Below are 22,052 nucleotides of genomic sequence, written 5' to 3'. Positions count from 1 at the left end.
TTGAGTATTTGCAGAAACTAGTTCTGCAGCATGGGTCAGTGGCACTACAAAACACTTTCTTGGGCTCAATCTTATTTTTTCAGGATTTACATTCTTTTCCATTGTTTCTTAACCTCTTCCTTTCACTATCTTTCCACTCATTTTCTTTATAATTTTTTTTAATTTTTATTTTATTTTACTTTTAGATGTACTGTTGTATTTTCTTTGTGGGTAACATTAATAGCAACACCTATTGCTGCCATCTTGGAAACATGTGAACAACATTTGAGAAATCCTTTCTGATTGGCTTTCTGGAACCAAGTCAACCAATCAGATGAATCGACTCGTGAGACACATAAATACTATTGGCATGGGCCTCTTTTCCACTGGGAATGCATCAGTCCTGAATAACAGCAAATATAATATGCTCTCTTTAAAGGAACGGGCACATGCCACTGTGCTACAAGTTCCCACCTACAACACTAGATGGCATCGGCTGTCTTCCTGTACCAAAATCACAGTGGCATGTGCCCTTTTTCCACTGGGCACTTGTTTGTCACATACACTCCTGAAAATTGAAATAAGAACACCGTGAATTCATTGTCCCAGGAAGGGGAAACTTTATTGACACATTCCTGGGGTCAGATACATCACATGATCACACTGACAGAACCACAGGCACATAGACACAGGCAACAGAGCATGCACAATGTCGGCACTAGTACAGTGTATATCCACCTTTCGCAGCAATGCAGGCTGCTATTCTCCCATGGAGACGATCGTAGAGATGCTGGATGTAGTCCTGTGGAACGGCTTGCCATGCCATTTCCACCTGGCGCCTCAGTTGGACCAGCGTTCGTGCTGGACGTGCAGACCGCGTGAGACGACGCTTCATCCAGTCCCAAACATGCTCAATGGGGGACAGATCTGGAGATCTTGCTGGCCAGGGTAGTTGACTTACACCTTCTAGAGCACGTTGGGTGGCACGGGATACATGCGGACGTGCATTGTCCTGTTGGAACAGCAAGTTCCCTTGCCGGTCTAGGAATGGTAGAACGATGAGTTCGATGACGGTTTGGATGTACCGTGCACTATTCAGTGTCCCCTCGACGATCACCAGTGGTGTACGGCCAGTGTAGGAGATCGCTCCCCACACCATGATGCCGGGTGTTGGCCCTGTGTGCCTCGGTCGTATGCAGTCCTGATTGTGGCGCTCACCTGCACGGCGCCAAACACGCATACGACCATCATTGGCACCAAGGCAGAAGCGACTCTCATCGCTGAAGACGACACGTCTCCATTCGTCCCTCCATTCACGCCTGTCGCGACACCACTGGAGGCGGGCTGCACGATGTTGGGGCGTGGGCGGAAGACGGCCTAACGGTGTGCGGGACCGTAGCCCAGCTTCATGGAGACGGTTGCGAATGGTCCTCGCCGATACCCCAGGAGCAACAGTGTCCCTAATTTGCTGGGAAGTGGCGGTGCGGTCCCCTACGGCACTGCGTAGGATCCTACGGTCTTGGCGTGCATCCGTGCGTCGCTGCGGTCCGGTCCCAGGTCGACGGGCACGTGCATCTTCCGCCGACCACTGGCGACAACATCGATGTACTGTGGAGACCTCACGCCCCACGTGTTGAGCAATTCGGCGGTACGTCCACCCGGCCTCCCGCATGCCCACTATACGCCCTCGCTCAAAGTCCGTCAACTGCACATACGGTTCACGTCCACGCTGTCGCGGCATGCTACCAGTGTTAAAGACTGCGATGGAGCTCCGTATGCCACGGCAAACTGGCTGACACTGACGGCGGCGGTGCACAAATGCTGCGCAGCTAGCGTCATTCGACGGCCAACACCGCGGTTCCTGGTGTGTCCGCTGTGCCGTGCGTGTGATCATTGCTTGTACAGCCCTCTCGCAGTGTCCGGAGCAAGTATGGGGGTCTGACACACCGGTGTCAATGTGTTCTTTTTTCCATTTCCAGGAGTGTACATTATGCAAAAATAAGTAATTAATTCTAGCATATTTAGTGTCATATTAATGACACTGAATGTACTAGAATTGATTACTGGGTACAGAAACGTGTGTTTTCATTTTAAGTGAGACTGATGAGCTACATTTCAGTTTAGAAAGTAATATATAGGAAAATGATGTTGAACATCTGAAATTACTACTAAATAGAGGTCAAAGAAGTCCAGTGAGTAAAAGTTCTTTTCTGTGTTCACTTTAATTTAATTTCTATTATCTTTGTAATTAATTAGAATTAGTCTTCCTGGTTTTGTACCTGAAATATAGACGTAACTGTAGTTAACATTACTTTCTCACATGTTGAAGCCAACTCTTATTTTGCTTTACTGTATTGTTTTTTTTTTATTCCACAGAGAGGTTTGGCAACACTCTTAAATGCTGGGTTTATACACAATACAAATTACCATTCTCTAGGAGTTCACCTCAGACCAATTTGCAGGGTATGTATCTGTTTGTGCCTTATGATAATGTTTTTGATTTTTGCTATGAACTTGTAAAACATAATTTTCAAGCAGACTCAATGCCATAGATTTAGCAGAGAGCATCCATCCTCCTCATTTTTTTTACTTGAAACACCAAACCCAACACGGGCACTATGGAAGGCAAGATTTATTTATAATGATTACAAGTTAAAAAAGACCCACGTCGCTTGGTCTTTATTGTAATTTGTTTTCTGAGAATATTCCAGATTAAGCAAAAATATTGTAAAAATGAACATTCAGAGGTATCATAATAATGTTAGCCTTTCATTCTCAGAAATACTCTTGAACACTCAGAAATACTTTTAATTACTTTTGAAGATTTCTTTGTGACCCCTGACTGGAGCTCGTTGCTTTCTTAATTGAAAGATTCATCTTGTTGCATTCCACATATAGCATGATGGTTCATCAACATATAGCAGTGTTCTTGTAAATGGATCATTTTGACAAAGTTGGAAAAATGTAATTAATGTTATATTCACAGCTGGTTCACTGCCTACTCTATCTGCAGAGTCTTTTGTAAGAATATGTGTTGACCATTTTCTAAATGCACTGTTTATCAACTACTGCTGGTTCTTTATGATGTATTGGGAAACCCAATATTCACTAAGCCCCATCATTACAATTTATATATCTGCCTATTTGATGCTGAAATATAATATTCTATGGAAAGTTCTGTATGAGAATAACATTATTTAGGAATAAAGGAGACAACTCACCGAAAGGCTGAACACTGTGTCATTGACATGTACACAAGCGAAAGGTGCAGAGCTTTGTTAGTTTACAGAATGAAATTCCTTTCTCTCTCTCTCTCTCTCTCTCTCTCTCTCTCTCTCTCTCTCTCACACACACACACACACACACACACACACACACACCTACCTGTCTCCCTACACTGCGCTCAGTCAACAGAGCACAATGTAGGGAGACAGGCGTATGTGTGTGTGTGTGGGGGGGGGGGGGGATAAACGCACGTGTTTCTCCTACAGCTATAAAAAGGAATTTCATTCCAAAAGCTAGCAAAGCTCTGCACTTTTTGTTTGTGTACCTGTTGATGACACAGCACCTATGCCTTTTGGTAAGACATCTCCTTTATTCCTAAATAATTTGATACTGAAGTATTTCGTCTTTTAAATGTTATTTGCTGTTGTCTCTGGTTATTGTGAATGCACCCATATCATTTCCTTTGTGAACAACCCATATCATTCCCTGTGTTAATGTATTTGCACACACGCTTAATTGAGTTCACTGAGTTGAAGTATCCCACATTTGTGTGTGGTTGGAATATTTTTTGAAAGAAGCAGATTGTATTGAACCACCCGTGATTATCTAAGTCTCTCTCTTGATTATCCTGTGTTAGCATTTTGGCAATTTTTGGTACTCTGATATCCATCTTCTGTTTGTGTCTCATTCAAGTATGATCTTGCATATCACTTTGTCCTACCCCCATGAACCATGGACCTTGCCATTAGTGGGGAGGCTTGCGTGCCTCGGCGATACAGATAGCCATACTGTAGATGCAACCACAACAGAGGGGTATCTGTTGAGAAGCCAGACAAACGTGTGGTTCCTGAAGAGGGGCAGTAGCCTTTTCAGTATATGCAGGGGCAACAGTCGTAATGATTGACTGATCTGGCCTTGTAACACTAACCATTGACCCTGCTGTGCTAGTACTGCGAACAGCTGAAAGCAAGGGGAAACTTACAGCCATAATTTTTCCCGAGGGCATGCAGCTTTAGTGTATGGTTAAATGATGATGGGGTCCTCTTGGGTAAAATATTCCGGAGGAAAAATAGTCCCCCGTTCAGAGCTCCGGGCGGGGTCTACTCAGAAGGACGTCGTTATCAGGAGAAAGAAAACTGGTGTTCTACGGATCGGAGCGTGGAATGTCAGATCCTTTAACCAGGTGGGTAGGTTGGAAAATTTAAAAAGGGAAATGGATATGTTAAAGTTAGGTATAGTGGGAATTAGTGAATTTCAGTGGCAGGAGGAATGAGACTTCTGGTCAGGTAAATACAGGGTTATAAATACAAAATTAAATAGGGGTAATACAGGAGTAGGTTTAATAATGAATAAAAAAAATAGGAGTGCAGGTAAGCTACAACAAACAGCATAGTGAATGCATTATTGTGGCCAAGATAGACACAAAGCCCACGCCTACCACAGTAGTACAAGTTTATATGCCAGCTAGCTCCGCAGATGACGAAGAGATGGATGAAATGTATGATGAGATAAAAGAAATTATTCAGATAGTGAAGGGAGACTAAAATTTAATAGTCATGGGTGACTGAAATTCGATAGTAGGAAAAGGAAGAGAAGGAAACGTATTAGGTGAATATGGAATGGAGGTAAGGAATGAAAGAGGAAGCCGCCTGGTAGAATTTTGCACAGAGCATAACTTAATCATAGCTAACACTTGGTTCTAGAATCATGAAATGAGGTTGTATACATGGAAGAGGCCTGGAGATACTGGATTGTTTCAGATATATTATATAATGGTAAGACCGAGATTTAGGAACCAGGTTTTAAATTGTAAGACATTTCCAGGGGCAGATGTGGACTCTGACCACAATCTATTGGTTATGAACTGTAGATTGAAACTGAAGAAACTGCAGAAAGGTGGGAATTTAAGGAGATGGGACCTGGATAAACTGACAGAACCAGAGGTTGTAGAGAGTTTCAGAGGTAGCAGTAGAATGATTGACAAGAATGGGGGAAAGAAATACAGTAGAAGAAGAATGGGTAGCTTTGATTGACGAAATAGTGAAGGCAGCAGAGGATCAAGTAGGTAAAAAGACGAGGGCTAGTAGAAATCCTTGGGTAACAGAATATATATTGAATTTAATTGATGAAAGGAGAAAATACAAAAATGCAGTAAATGAAGCAGGCAAAAAGGAATACAAACGTCTCAAAAATGAGATCGACAGGAAGTGCAAAATGGCTAAGCAGGGATGGCTAGAGGACAAATGTAAGGATGTAGAGGCATATATCATTAGGGGTAAGATAGATAATGCCTACAGGAAAATTAAAGAGACCTTTGGAGAAAAGAGAACCACTTGTATGAATATCAAGAGCTCAGGTGGAAACCCAGTTCTAAGCAAAGAAGGGAATGCAGAAAAATGGAGGGAATATATAGAGTATCTATATACAAGGCCGATGTACTTGAGGACAATATTATGGACGTGGAAGAGGATGTAGATGAAGATGAAATGGGAGATATGATACTGCATGAAGAGTTTGACAGAACACCGAAAGACCTAAGTCGAAACAAGGCCCCGGGAGTAGACAACATTCCATTAGAGCTACTGACTGCCGTGGGAGAGCCACTACTGACAAAACTCTACCATCTGGTGAGCAAGATGTATGAGACAGGTGAAATACCCTCAGACTTCAAGAAGAATACAATAATTCCAATCCCAAAGAGAGCAAGTGTTGACACATGTGAAAATTACCGAACTATCAGTTTAATAAGTCACAGCTGCAAAATACTAACACGAATTTTTTATAGACGAATGGAAAAACTGGTAGAAGCCGACCTCGGGGAAGATCAGTTCTGATTCCATAGAAATATTGGAACACGTGAGGCAATACGGACCTTACGACTTATCTTAGAAAATAGATTAAGGAAAGGCAAACCTACGTTCCTAGCATTTGTAGACTTAGACAAAGCTTTTGACAATGTTGACTGAAATACTCTCTTTCAAATTCTGAAGGTGGCAAGGGTAAAATACAGGGAGCGAAAGGCTATTTACAATTTGTACAGAAACCAGATGGTAGTTATAAGAGTCAAGGGGTATGAAAGGGAAGCAGTTGTTGGGAAGGGAGTGAGACAGGGTTGTAGCCTATCCAGGATGTTATTCAATCTGTATATTGAGCAAGCAGCAAAGGAAACAAAAGAAAAATTCGAAGTAGGAATTAAAAATGCATGGAGAAGAAATAAAAACTTTGAGGTTCATTGATGATATTATAATTCTTTCAGAGACAGCAAAGGTCCTGGAAGAGCAGTTAAACAGAATGGACAGTGTCTTGAAAGGAGGATATAAGATGAACATCAACAAAAGCAAAATGAGGATAATGGAATGTAGTCAAATTAAATCGGGTGATGCTGAGGGAATTAGATTAGGAAATGAGACAGTTTGCTATTTGAGGAGCAAAATAACTGATGATGGCCAAAGTAGAGAGGATATAAAATGTAGCCTGGCAATTGCAAGGAAAGCGTTTCTGAAGAAGAGAAATTTGTTAACATCGAGTGTAGATTTAAGTGTCAGGAAATCGTTTATGAAAGTATTTTTATGGACTGTAGCCATGTATGGAAGTGAAATGTGGACGATAAGTAGTTTAGACAAGAAGAGAAAAGAAGCTTTCGAAATGTGGCACTACAGAAGAATGCTGAAGGTTAGATGGGTAGATCACATAACTAATGAGGAGGTATTGAATAGAATTGGGGAGAAGAGAAATTTGTGGCACAACTTGACTATAAGAAGGGATCGGTTGGTAGGACATGTTCTGAGGCATAAAGGGATCAACAACTTAGTATTGGAGGGCAGCGTGGAGGGTAAAAATCATAGAGGGAGACCAAGAGATGAATACACTAAGCAGATTCAGAAGGATGTAGGTTGCAGTAGGTACTGGGAGATGAAGAAGCTAGCACAGGATAGAGTAGCATGGAGAGCTGCATCAGACCAGTCTCTGGACTGAAGACCACAACAACAACAACATATCATATTGTACTCTTTTCATTACTCATGCATGGTGAATTCATATTTACTCTTCCACATGGACCATGAATCATATTTTCACTCTTATATAGTATAATTCTAGATCCTGTTTTGGCTTCAGAAATTCAGTTCAAATTGCTCGACCAGTTTGATTTGGACAGATTTTTTCATATGACCAAATTAAATTGTGTGAATGAGATGATCCTCAGTTCTGCGATTTGAGTGTGTACATCCAGCATCTAATGGTTTCAAAAATATGGTACTTTTTAATAACAACTGTGAATCTTCTTTGTTTGTATAGAAAAACTCAAGCTATTATGTCATGAGAGCCCATAGGAGCTTGCTTGTCTTTCATCTCCAACCTTTATGAAGTGCAAGTGAATGTTATGGATAAATCAGGGTGATCACATTTTCTTCAGTAGGTCATAGCATCTGATGTATACTCGTGCGTGTGTCGTGGACTTCCGTCATAAGTTGACGGTAAAATCACTAGTCTTCCAATGTCATCACCGTTGCCATCATTTGTGAATGTATCTCTCAAGTGAATATACTCTTCTGTATGGAGTTTCTTTCTGTTCTGCCGTATGAATATTATTTGTTTTTCCTCTCCTTTTGCTTATATGTCAACTAAAAAGTGTTCAGATAAATTGTGGGAATTGGTAATACGAGCATATCCCTAGTTGTCTTTGATCGTTATGTGATACATGTAAAATTCTTTCAAAGTTACTTCTTTTGTTTCTTTCCACATATGTATTTAGGTTCACTCATTTAAACTGAAATGGTGACTGTCATCTCATCTTTGAAATTTAATGGATGTGTAAGTGCATCATAAGAATAAAGTGTTTTTGTGATACATTGTAATCTTTACCTCCTTCATTGAACAATTATATCACAACTTGTGTACTCACCGTTGACAATTACATTGGCAATTATTTTTAACTTGAGTTCTCCAACTGCTCTTATCTTATCTTTTGAAGCTACGTATGCTTTTCACTCTCATCTGTTTCCTTGTTTACAATTCACAACTAACAAGATCTCCTCATCTACGTCTACATAGATACTCCGCCAGCCACTGCAATGTCCATAGCGGTGGGTACCCTGTACCACTACTTGTCATTTACCTCCTGTTTCAAGCGCAAATAGAGTGAGGGGAAAACAACTGTCTGTACGCCTCCGTATGAGCCATAATTTCTCGTATCTTAGTTTTGTGATCCTTACACGATATATGTTGGCAGCAGCAGAATTGTTCAGCAGTCAGCTTCAAATGCTGGTTCTCTAAATTTTCTCAATAGTGTTTCCTCAAAAGAATACCGCTTTCCCTCCTGGGATTACCATTTGAATTCCCGAAGCATCTCTGCACCACTTATGTTTTGTTCGAACCTACTGATAATAAATCTTGCAGCCCTCCTCTGAATTACTTCAATCCAACCTCGTACGGATCCCAAAAACTCAAGCAGTACTCAAGAATAGGTCACACCAGCATCCTGTATGTGGTCTCCTTTACATGTGAACTGCTCTTTCCCAGAATTCTCCCAGTAAACTGAAGTCGACCATTTGCCTTCCCTACTACAGTTTTCACATGCTAGTTCTACCTCATATTGCTTTGCAGTATTATGCCCAGATATTTAAATGACTTGACTGTGTCAAGCTGGACACTGTATCCGAACATTACAGGTTTGTGCTTCCTACTCATCTGCATTAATTTACATTTTTCCGCACTTAGGACTACCTCCCATTCATCATACCAACTGGAAATTTTGTCTAACTCATCTTGTATCTTCATTATGTATATACAGAACAACAGTGGTCCTATCACAATTCCGTGGGGCACTCTTGATGGTGCCCTTTCAGCATACTGTTAAATGTTGATATTACTTAATACAGCTGTCTGTCGTGATGGGGGCTGGAGGGTTCCACATCATACAACCCCCATGGGTCTGCGGAGCTGGGTTGCAGAGTTATAGCAGCACTCATGGACAAACCAAGCTTATAGTCATTGTATATTTTTAATTGTTTACTTAATAATTTATTCTTTCTATTATGGTTTTGGAAATTCCAGGATGAGAAGAACAAACAAAAATAGGAAAGAAGAACAGACATTAGTTGCAGAGGAGTCATCAGTAGTAGCTAGTAATTAAGGCTTTCTAAAGTAATGAGAGACATATAAAGAATTAAATCACAGATTGACTTTAATAGCAACAACTATTTTAGCATTTTCCCTGGATATTTTTGTCATTCCCCAAACATTTCATCCCTTTAACCACATACTGTGAGACATACTCTCACATACTCTTCAGTGAAGCGTAGGTATAGCAGAAAACATTAACAGTAAATGATTATCATCAATCGGAAAGACAATTAAATGAATTTCACGATTCGTACTGTATCCTGTTTTAAGACGAGGCAAGGAAGATATTGGCATTCAGCAAGAGTATAAAGGATGGAACAGTATGAATTCTACTGGCATACATCTAACGATCAGCCCACAGACTTTGCAAAGATCTGTGCATAATAAATAAAATATTAGAATAGCTGGAGTATTTCTTACTCCATATATTCTGATTTTCTCACTCATTTCTTATGGTTGTTCACTTTCTGGTAGTGGTTCCTACAGGTTATTAGTAATTTTGTTATTATTTTCCTGTATAATTGAAAATAAGACTTTTCTCAGTTTTTAAACTATTAAACACTACTGCTTTCCGCAGTTGTTAAGCAGTACAAAACGACCCCCCTTCCACAGTCTCACAACTCTTTTGTATGTGCTGCGAAAACATGGTGCCCCATTGCTTGCTGTATTACTACTTCTTCTGTGCTGTGTGCCTTTTGTTCTACCAGTCTCTCTTAATATATGATGCAAGTTGGCAACCTTTATGTTTCAAGGAGCCAAATTACGAATGATAAAATGATAAAGGATGGAAGGTCGCCAAAGAGATCTGCCACCATAGGAATCTGGACAGGCAAGCAAAAGATTAGTTGGCGCAAGAGCACTTTAAATAAATATATTTTACTCAGCTTCTTGTAGAAGAACTGATACACTGATGACAACTTGTGGCAGCTGTGGCTAGCTATAAGCAGAGACCTGACACAGGTGTGCACCTATGGACACTGAATAAGGTAATTGGATAGATAATCTACTCACCAAGAGTAGATTATAATTAGGCAAGCTTGCAGAGCCAGTGGCTCCTCCTTCAGGCAGAAGGGTTGAAGGGGAAGGAAGAGGGGTGAAGGAAAAGGACTGGAGAGGTCTAGGAAAAGGGGTAGATTTCGGGAAAGTGACCCAGAGCTGCGGGTCATGGGAGACTTACTGGATGGGATGACAAGAAAAGACCCATCTGGTAAGTCTCCCCAGTTCCCTGGTGGACTCAGGAATGCCAAGATGCAGTTTGTCCACAAAGATATGTGCTCCCTGTCTTTGAATGCTGGAGAACTGTAACTGTTATAAACAAATGCATGGAAAGAACCATCAAGTTAGCAGATATAGCAAAACAGTGTCTGTTGTGACAGTGCCACGAGATTTAAAAGTGCCGCTACGTCAGTACGCGAACACGGCGATAGAGGCGCTCCGCAGCTCGGCCGAGCGCGGGAGCGCCACCTGGCTATGAACGGCGCCGGCCGCATGTCACGGCACAGCAGTCGAATGACAGATACGGAGTTAATAGCATGTAACCCGCTATTGTTTCTACTTTTGTATATCCACGCAATTTATTAGTGATTAAAGGTTATAACACTTATTGGCGACGAGGTCGGACATTTTTTTTCCTGCGTTGTGGAGTTGTGTGTTCATGTCGGGGCAGACGTGGAACAGCTTATGCAAGCGCTCATTGAACAACAAACACAGCTGACAGCTGCTATTCAGGCATTGTCGACGTCGCTTACTCATCGTCTGTCTTCCTCTTCTCCGCCTCCGTTCCCTCCTTATGACGAGGCCGCTGAAGACTGGGAGGATTATGAGAAGCGTTTGCGGAAACACTTCTTGGCTTTCGGTGTTGTCGACGCTCCTATGTGTAAGTCGTTATGTCTATCTTGGATTTCCCCACGGATCTATCAGCTGCTATCTCAGTTAGCCCCTCTGTGGGAACCTGCCTCTCTGTCCTTCCAAGAAATGTGTGAATTATTGTCTAACTATTACCGAAAAAACACCCACGTCGTTGCCGCCTGCGTGGCGTTCTACCGGTGTCGTAAACAGCCCCATCAATCTTACCGGGCTTGGGCGGCGGAACTACACGGTCTGAGTAGGAAATGTCAGTTTGTCACGGACACTCATCATGAGTCTTATGCTGATTCAATGGTTCGGGACACTATTCTACGGCTTGCTCCTGATAAAGAAGTTCGGCAACATGCCTTACAACTGCCAAACCTGTTGTTGTTTATCTTGGTTTCCACTTGTCTCGTGAGGGTATACGTCCTCTACGACAGCACGTTGCGGCCATTACCGCTCTACCCCGGCCGTCTACGGTCAAAGAACTTCAGGCGTTTCTAGGCAAGATTGCTTATTATCACAAATTCATTCCATCCGCGGCGGCGGTGGCTCATCCTCTGCATCAGCTGTTATGCAAAAACGTTCCTTTCTGTTGGTCCGACGAGTGTGAGCAGGCTTTTGTCCGCCTGAAGGCTCATTTACAGTCAGCGCCTTGTCTTGCCACATTCCGTCCGGGTCAGCACTTGGTTCTGGCAACTGACGCGTCACAGTATGGCCTAGGGGCTGTTCTCGCCCATCGGTATGAGGATGGGTCGGAACGACCCATCGCCTACGCTTCCAAGACCCTCAACGATCTCCAACGGCTTTACTCTCAAATCGAAAAGGAGGCGCTCGTTATCATTTATGCTCTAAAAAAGTTCAGCATTTTTTTGTATGGTTCTAAGTTTCACCTCATCACCGACCACAAGCCGCTGGTCTCTCTGTTCAGCCCCTCGGTGTCGCTTCCAGATAAGGCAGCTCACCGCCTGCAACATTGGGCCTTATACTTGTCTCGTTTTCACTATGAGATTCACTATCGCCCCACGGTCCAGCACGCCAACGCTGACGCGTTGTCGCGTTTGCTGATGGGCCCCGACCCGGTTTTCGATCGAGATGAACTACTCTGTTTCCACATTGATGAGGAAGAACGTCGTGCAGTCGAGGGTTTTCCACTTACAGGTTCGCAGGTCGTGTCGGCTACTGCGTGGGACCCGGTCCTGCGTCAGGCGATCGGTTTTGTTCAACGGGATTGGCTGGACAGGACCAAGGGCCAGGCATCGGATCCCCTTCGCAACTACCATGCCTTGCGCCTTCGTCTGTCTGTTCGTGAGGGTGGTGTTCTTCTGGCCACGGATGGCGCATCTCCACGGGTCGTGGTGCCAGCCTCTCTTCGCAAAGATGTTCTCAAACTATTGCATGAAGGCCATTGGGGGATTTCTCGGACTAAGTCCCTGGCCTGCAGGCACGTTTATTGGCCCGGTATTGATTCGGACATCGCCCACATGGTCGCTGCGTGTGGTCAGTGTGCTCAACAACTGGTTGCACCCCGTACAATGCCCTCTCTGTGGCCTGATCCGGCGCAGCCGTGGGAACGGGTGCACGCTGACTTTGCCGGCCCCTTCCTCGGCACTTATTGGCTACTGTTGATTGACGCCTTCTCGAAGTTTCTCTTTGTTGTTCGATGTCTGTCGCCCACCACTACGGCGACGACGCTGGCTTTGTCCAAAATCTTTGCGCTAGAAGGTCTTCCATCCACGATTGTCACGGACAATGGCCCTCAGTTCTCTTCGCAGGCCTTCCGTGATTTTTGTACTGGACAAGGGATTCATCATGTTACAAGACCGCCCTTCCATCCGCAATCGAATGGGGAGGTCGAGCGCCTTGTCCGCACTTTCAAAAGCCAGGTGAAAAAATTCCTTAGTGATTTTTCCACAGATGACGCTCTGTTGCAATTTCTGAGTTCTTATTGCTTCACGCCTCTGGGTGATCGCAGCCCTGCTGAACTCTTGCATGGCCGCCAACTGCGCACTCTACTGCACCTGCTTCACCCTGTCAGGCCTTGTACTGTGTCCCCTAGTGCGGGAAAAAACTCAGTGGGCGCCGATGTGTGGGCACGAGGGTATGGATCTCGCCCTAAATGGATTCCAGGGGTGGTCCAGGCTCTTCGCGGCCGCCGGCTTTGTGAAATACGTACGGTCGACAACATGGTTGTTCGCCATTACGACCAGATGCGCCCACGAGTGGTGGCCACGCCGGTGCCACCGCCCCTTCTTTCGCCTCCACCAGCCCGAGAAGCCAGTCCTGTCGCTGCTGCCGATCTTCCGTGCATGTTGCTGCAGCCAACGTTGCTTCCGAGTACGCCGGAACCAGCCCCAGTCGCGACACCGCCTTCTCCGGGACCCATCTCGCTGGAGCACACCCCCAGGTCCACGACACCTATGGATGCTGCTCCGGAGTTTTCACCCATCATCTCGTCCAGGAGGCACGTTCCACGCGCAAGCTTCCGTCCTGGACATTTTCGACCATACTCTCGTGTTTCTCTGCGGGATCTTCTCGGGGCCTCCCAAGAGGCCATGGATGTCTCCGCACTGTCCGTGTCTCCAAGGAAGTGAGTGTTTTTTTTCAAGGGGGGAAAAGTGTTGTGACAGTGCCACGAGATTTAAAAGTGCCGCTACGTCAGTACGCGAACACGGCGATAGAGGCACTCCGCAGCTCGGCCGAGCGTGGGAGCGCCACCTGCCTATGAACGGCGCGGGTGCATTTCACAGCACGGCAGTCGAATGACAGATATGGAGTTAATAGCATGTAACCCGCTATTGTTTCTACTTTTGTATATCCACGCAATTTATTAGTGATTAAAGGTTGTAACAGTGTCTAGCATCTGTTTTTGTTAACTCTGTTAACCATTTTACTCCCTCTTCTTTTGTTTGGGATAAACTTGGCTGTGTTGCTGGCAAACTTAGTCTGACCATTATGGGTAGTATCATTGTGGATCCTTTCAGTGCCTCCCAACACCTTGGGCCAGCACTTTACTGAGACCTCGGGCTCTATTCATTACCACCCTGCCTTCCTATGTCGGAAACAAACAGCAAAGGCTTAGGAAATCTCTTTTACTCCTCATAATCATGAGTACTACAATAGTATTTTTACTATGAGGAAGACTGATCATGCCATTCATCATTATGAGGGGGTAGGGTTGTTTTGGGGAGGAGACCAAACAGCAAGGTCATCAGTCTCATCGGATTAGGGAAGGACGGGGAAGGAAGTTGGCCACGCACTTTCAAAGAAACCATCCCAGCATTTGCCTGGAGCGATTTAGGGAAACACAGAGAATCTAAATCAGGATGGCCGGATGCGGGACTGAACCGTTGTCCTCCCGAATGCAAGTCCAATGTGCTAACCACTGCACCACCTCGCTCGGTCATCATTATGACCATCTGCCCCAAGACCAGATGACATTCACATTTAGAGAGTGCAGCACCTATTTCCTGATGGGAAGTGCTTTCTCCTCCATACATACAGTCGTGCCTGGAAAGGCTTCCTGTTTCCTACATAGTGGTGTGAAGCCACTGTATAGCCAAACTTGGCAAGGACAGACACCTTCCTTCCAGCTACTGTCCTATTTCCTTTACCAGTAGTGTCAACATAATGGGAAGTTGATATGGTAGTCAACAGACATTGTTAACAAACATCTGCTGCAGCTTTTGTAGGCATCACTCTACAGCTAACCATCTTCACAGACCTGTTCACTCCATCAATAACCTCAGCATGTCACGACCGTCTCTACTCCAGATAAACCATCAGATTAATTTCTGGGGAGCCAAAGCAATTCCTGCCACTAACCTTGCAACTCAATCAAGCTGCACTTCTGTTTGAAATTCTTGAGGTTAACGCTTGATAGAAAACAATGTTGATCTCTAATTTATCCTACTTTGCAGCAGATTGTGGCTGTTTTCTGAAAAGTTGTACACATTCTAAGTGTTACCTCATGGCAAGCAGATGGGGCAGTCCTTTGTTTCTATCAATCCTTAGTGCAATTGAAGCTGGACTATGGGTGTGTAGTCATCTGCACAGCCATCCATGTTACATCACGTTAACACAATTGATCATTGCAGAATATGTTTGCCCATTTGTGTGTTGCCTACCAGTCCAATTATGAGTTTCTATGTGGAAGCTGCCAAACTGCCATTGTCATTCCTGTGCAATGTTTGCCACTGCAGCTATATTTGCCAATTGTACTGTATCTCCAACCACCCATATTACACTTCTTTTTGTGATAACTCCCGTGACCACCTACACGACGTAAGTTATGCTTCCCTGTCACCTCCTAGTACTTCAAAGTCTTACTTCACTTCCAGAGAACTCTTCTCTGGCTTTGATCATTCACTCGACATTTCTGGAGTTTCACACACAGCTTTGGGACAGCACCTTCATTTATGCCAACGGCTGGAAGGATAACTGTCGTGTGGGACATACCTTAGTTGTCAGTGAACAGTGTTTTAGGTGTTATCTTTTAGACCACACTGCTCAATTTTTACTACAGAGCTTTTTGCTCTTTATCAGACCACCTTGTACATCTAGCATCACAGTCTTTTAATGCACTGAATGCTCAGATTCCCTCAGTGCTGTCCAGTGCCTCTGAGCACTGTACACATACCACCTTTTAATAACACTGATCCAGGATTACTCAAGCGGCTGTTGGTGCTACTGCTGCTGTTTTGTGTTTGTAGAGATTTTGGGGTTACAGCTGGTCATCATAAACTTAATTCCATGATATTTCAACTGGACGCCTGCCAGTCATCTTCAGGTGAGCCATCAAAGACTGACGAAGATGTTCTCCACTCCCCCTTATGTAGTGCACTGATAGTATTGCCGCACATGCATCGGAATCATGGTGACAGAAGGACCACGCCACCCGGTAGCATTGCCCTCGCTGGTGGAACTGCTAGGGTCAGCTGCTTTTGGTGTTGCCGCTCGCCATGGTTATCGGAGTATTCTGACATCTTCATCTGGAACTCCATTAACTGTGGTGAGCAGCAACGCAGAAGACAGCTGATCCTTGCAGTTACACCAGCAAGGGTGCTGTCACCGTGATTTTGACACATGTGCGGCAATACTATCAGCGTTTTATATAAGATGGAGTGGAGAAAGTCTTCGTCAGTCTTAGAGGGCTCTCCTGAAGATGACTGGTAGGTGTCCAGTTGAAATATCATGGAATGAAGTTTACAACAACTGGCTGCAATCCCAAAATCTCTTTGAAAAATTAATTCAGTGGGAAGACTTTTAATTTCACATCATATGCATTTACGTGGAGGAGATGGCCTCACACGTAAGAAGTTTTGACAAGCTATGTGGTAAGAGAGCAAAACTTTTTAAGTTTTGAAGGTTTTTTTAATTAAGATATCAGGACCATGGTGTAATACCAAAAATTGCCAGAGGGACACATTTTATTAAGATGGCCACTGCACGGAAGATGACGGAGAAGGCTAGTCGTGCTATTCTGAAGGAGAGAATTTGTTATATGAAACAAAGGTTGGATGCCATTTCAGAGTAACTATTCCACCTACATCTGAAGATTGTAGCACTGCTATCTCCCGTATCATGGGAATGGGTTGCTGGAGTGACTTCAACCGAGTTTGATTGTGTATATAAGGTTGCAAGTTAACGGCAGATGTCGAAATTTGATCGCTTGGTGCCAAAACAGCTGTCGCCACAGGGTGTAACTGCACAATGTTCTATTGTTAACTTCACCGAGAAGGATTTGGATAATGCAACACTGTCTGTTTTGGGTAAAAGACTCAATTTTGCACCTATACCAACTGCAGTATCTGTGAGTGGTATTGAAGAAGCTGTATGACCCCTCCTCAACGCAGTAATGTAACCTCTGAATAAAAGACTGCACTACGCAGTCTCAGAGAGGATCCGGACATAGTGACCTCGCTGTTTGATCCCCTCCCTCCAAATCAACCAACCAACAACCAGCGTACAGCACACGTGCAACGGAAGATGTGTACTCTCCTGAATTCTTCCTCGTTATCTCCAGAGACCTTCAAGTGGTTAAGACCACATGACAGCATACCACCAAGACTGTATGGTCTTCATAAAGTGCACAAAGAAATTCTACCTTAACGCCTAAAGTGTGTAATATTGACACCCCCACATATGATTTAGCCAAAAATCTTGCTTTCTTACTGAGACTATTGGTTGGCAAATGTCCACATCATATACGGAGTCCGCAGCTCGTGGTCTAGTGGCTAGCGTTGCTGTCTCTGGATCACGGAGTCCCGGGTTCAATTCCCAGCCGGGTTGGGGATTTTCTTTGCCCGGGGACTTGGGTGTTTGTGTTGTCCTCATCATTTCATGACTGGCTAGATTGGACTGTGTAAAAATTGGGACTTTGTACGGTCACTGATGACCACGCAGTGGAGCACCCCTCAAACCAATCATCATATATGGAACTCGGGCAATTTTATCAACAGACTGGGGGCTCTCCACCTAAGTAGTTCAGATCTTCTAGTGAGTTTTGATGTAGTATCTCTTTTTACAAAGGTACCTCTTGCTGATTTCTTGGTGCTAATTGGTAAACAGTTTGTTGGACATCACTGCTTTGTTTCAACGTGCTCTTTCCTCAACCTATTTTATGTTTAACCAAGAATATTTTGAACAGACTGATGGTGTTGCCATGAGCAGTCCCTTGTCGCCCCTAGTAGCTAACTTTTTTATGGAGGATTTTGAGGAAATAGCACTTGAGTGAGCAGTTTCTAAACCAACTGTTTTTGTAGATACGTAGGCAATACTTTCTTATTGTGACCCCACGAAGAAGATAAGTTAATGGAGTTTTTACATCATCGTAATTCCATTCATGAGAACATTCGATTTACTTTGGAATTACAGAAAGTGGGTGTCCCCCATTCCTGGATGTTTTCGTTAGACAGAAGAGTGACAGCTCTGTGGGGATATTCTGTTTACCGTAAGCCCACTCACAATGATTTGTACTTGTACTCTTCAGTTTTCCGTCACCCATCCCAAACCATGAGTATGCTTAAAACCCTTGTACACAGGGCCCATATAGTGTTGGATGTAGATAGTTTATCTAAAGTGCTTGTGCAATTAAGGACAGCGTTCAGAGACAATGAATACTCAACCCGGCCAATTAACAGGGCATTCTCGGCTAAGAACCGGGAAGTGGATGAAGAGGAGAACACACCAGGAAAGTCCCTAGGTTTTCTTCCCTTAGTTGGAAATATTTCCTTCAAAATAGGAAGAATCCTTAATAATTTTCAGATGAAAGTGACTTTCCACCCACCATCTAAGATTTCGGACCTGCTGGGATCAGTGAAGGATAATTTGTTATTGCGGGAGGCAGAAATTTACAAGGTACCTTACCAGTGTGGTATAGCCTATATAGGACAAACAACACAATCAGTGGAAGAATGTTGCACAGAACATAAACGTTGCACTCACCTTCTGCAACCTAACAAGTGTGCAGTTGTGGAACATTGTATCTCCAATGGACATTCAAAGGAGTATGACAGAGCATTAATTTTGGCCACAGCAATGTCTTTTTGGGACTCAGTTATAAAAGAATCCATTGAAATACACATCACAAAAAATCTAATGAACTGCGACAGCAGCTACCAGCTGGATAAAGTATGGAATCCCATTATTTCCAAGATTCGCTCCAGACGAAGATGCCAGAACACTCCAATAACTGCAGCAAGTCTCAACACCAAAGACAGCTGAGCCTAGCATTTCCACTGGCGAAGGCACTGCCACCGGGCAGTGTGGATCTTCTGTCACCGTGATTCTGATGCACGCACAGCAACGCTATCAGCGCACTATATAAGGTAGAGCGGAGAATGTTTTCGTCGATCTTCGATGGCTCACCTGAAGATGACTGGCTGGTGAAATATTGTGGAATGAAGTTTACGATGACCGCCTGCAATCCAGAAATCTCTTCGAACATTTAATTTGGTGGGGAAATTTTAAATTTCACATTTCAGTGTGTGTGTCATGTGAGCTATCAGAGGTGCTAAGCACATACAGCAAAGCCTGTATAATGTGTTCTACTATTTATGTGCTATAATGAAATTGCAGAGGAAGTATAATTTTCCACCACGAATACTGCTTGTCTTAGAAACTATCTCTGAGTGGCCTGAGTGTTTATTTCATCTCTCCATTATGTTTGTCACTTTATAAGCAGCATTTGAAGTCCATCATTTGCCCTTAAAGTTTTACCAACCTGCTAATGCCATCTGGACCAGATTTTCCTTTCTTATACATACAAAATGATATTCATTTGCCTCCTCACTTCTCCATTTCAAAATGCAGAATTGAAGAAAAAAGAAGAATTGTTATATATTAGACAGATAACGCAGTTTCAACAGACACAACAGTTTCAACAGAAACAGAAATAAATATTGTAATTAACAGAAAAATAATAGAGAAGCAGATTATAAGTATGATGTTTGTGACTGGACGTTCCTTCGTCAGAAATGAAATAAAGACAATAGTAGGTACAGCAATGAAAGATGTGTGAATTGTGTGACTTTGCCTTTATCAATTATTTGATCTCTCTTCTTTTGTTTGTAACTGTTGTAATATTAGGCATTTAATCAAAATGCTTTAAACTGATTGCCTTATCATTTTACGTTAGTAATGCTGTGTTTGACACAATTTTGGGAGGCAATACGTGAAATTTGTGTAGAAGTAAAGGTGCTTTGTCCTGGTCCCTATTGATTGTACTGTTATGCATTAATTGAACATACGGGGCTTTTTTAATAATTGAATCCCAGTAGGGTGTTGCAGTTTCTATGCAGTGTAGTGCCACTGATGACTTTTTTAGCTCTCTTTGTTTTATATGGTACATGTGTTCAGCAAAACATTCAGAAATAGTACAGTTAGTATGTCCCATGTAAATAGTTTTATGTTCACAGATAATACTGCCTCCGCCAAGAATGCTAACACTTAAAAGGAGAGGTCCCCAGTTGGGCCATCTTTTTGGAGTAATTGATGGGGGCGGGCGGGGGGAGGGGGGGGGGTGAAAAAAAACTGGAGTTTTGTGTTTCTCTCAATACCATTTAAAAGTTATATTACACAAACTGTTTAAGAATAGAAATAATCAATCATCAGTTGCATGCATTTTTATTAAATTAACTTCTTGACTAGTTTCGGCAAATTAATTTGCCATGCTTACAATATCATACAATTAAGCTTACATCAAAAAGGAATCGTCTAGTAAACTGTGGATGATGGAGCCCTTCATTAAAATTTTTACATAGTACTGTCAAGCAGTTAAAAAGAAACGTAAAAAAATGTGAAAATATGGTGACCAAAAATAACTTCGCATCATTACTTCAGATCAGTCTGTTGATATTAATCATCACATATACTGTGGTTTTTTAATGTTTTGCTTATGATGCAAAGTTTTTTGTTCACCATATCTTTGCATTTTTATGTTACTTTTTAACTGCTTGACAGTATTATGTAAAAATTTTAATGAAGGAATCTATTGTCAAGAGTTTGCTTGACAATTGCTTTCTGATGTAAGCTTAATTGTATGATCTTCTGAGGATATCAAATTAATTTGAAAAAAATGGACAAGAAATTAGTTTATCAAAAATTTGTGCAGCTGACGACTGATTATTACTGTTCTTAAAACGTGTACTTCACAGCTGCTAATTGACAGCCATGAATAACATTTTATATAGACTGTTTGTGCGGTGTAATGGATAGGATAAGGGCTTCACATGCAAGAGGTTGTAGGTTTGAATCTACTCGTGTGCTTTAAATTTTTTTATCTTTAAATATTTATCGAAATGACTTTGACCATCAGTTTTATTAATTAACTGATTTAGATGTAATTTTTTATTTCCTTTACTTTGTTACATCATTTTAATGATAATATCAACTTCCTTATTTGCTCTCATTTTTCTTCAAATAATTCTTTTTTCACTTGAAATTTTTGTTCTTGTGATTTTAATTAATTTTATGTATTAATTTTGATTTAATGTCATTTGTTTTATCATCCTATTTTTTTCGTCTAGGATATTGCATTCATTATGTCTCTTCCTCATTTTGCTTGAATTTCATTTTGCTTATAAAGCCTTCTTTTGTTTAAATCTTCATCAGCATTATTTTCTCCATAGCACAATAGGAATGTTTGCTGTGTTTTAAATGTATTACCATGCAAAGAAAATTGCACCTCTTGTAATGAAAAATACATTTTTCAGACCATTGTACAGTCAGTACAAAAAGGTTATTTCATCTTTTGTTTTTTTAACCAATAGATCATCATTTTCAAATAATTGAATATTATAATAGATACCTGTAATTAAATTCACATTCACAGAAATTCTGAGTGGAAAATGAATGATGTAAAGAAAAAATTAAACAAAAGAAAGAGTTCATACAGTGATTAAAATGATATGACAAAGAAACAGAAATAAAAAAGTAATTTTAAACTGATTAACTGAATAAAAATAATGATCACACTCATTTTGATAAAGATTTAAAAATGAAAAAATTTAATGTGCCCAACGAAGTTCAAACCCACAATCTCATGTGAATGACGGTCTTATCCTATCTATTACACCACACAACTGGCCTATGTAATATAATTTTTTTTAATGCTGTTGAGTGTCACACAATATTCTGAATTTTGTTTCCTCAGTTACTTGCAGATGAGGGCCCAGCAGTGTGAATGGCAGCAAGGTGTGGTACCTGGGATCTTAACCTGGCTCACCATATATTTGATTTCAAAAAGTTGGTCCCACCACTGGGGACCTCTCCTTGTTAGTCTTTACTCGTGTATAATATGACCTGAATCTTCAAAGTTGAAGAGAACACTAATATCAACTCTTCATTGAAAAGACATCCTATTGTGCTGGTCATTG

At 42.3% G+C, this 22,052-nt stretch overlaps 1 protein-coding gene across 1 annotated transcript in view; it reads left to right on the top strand.

Moving 5' to 3' along the window:
• The window catches only part of LOC126235885 (GPI transamidase component PIG-T), a 110,028-nt gene that overhangs the window by 36,052 nt on the left and 51,924 nt on the right, over nt 1–22,052 (top strand). The window contains exon 4 of the mRNA XM_049944811.1: nt 2,356–2,442. Within this exon, the coding sequence (XP_049800768.1) occupies nt 2,356–2,442 (87 nt within the window). The remainder of the gene's footprint in view (nt 1–2,355; nt 2,443–22,052) is intronic.

Source organism: Schistocerca nitens, chromosome 2 (assembly GCF_023898315.1).
Source record: "Schistocerca nitens isolate TAMUIC-IGC-003100 chromosome 2, iqSchNite1.1, whole genome shotgun sequence".
NCBI classification, from domain to species: domain Eukaryota; kingdom Metazoa; phylum Arthropoda; class Insecta; order Orthoptera; family Acrididae; genus Schistocerca; species Schistocerca nitens.
The sequence above is the reverse complement of the archived record's forward strand: the minus strand, read 5'-3'. Positions and strand labels throughout refer to the sequence as shown.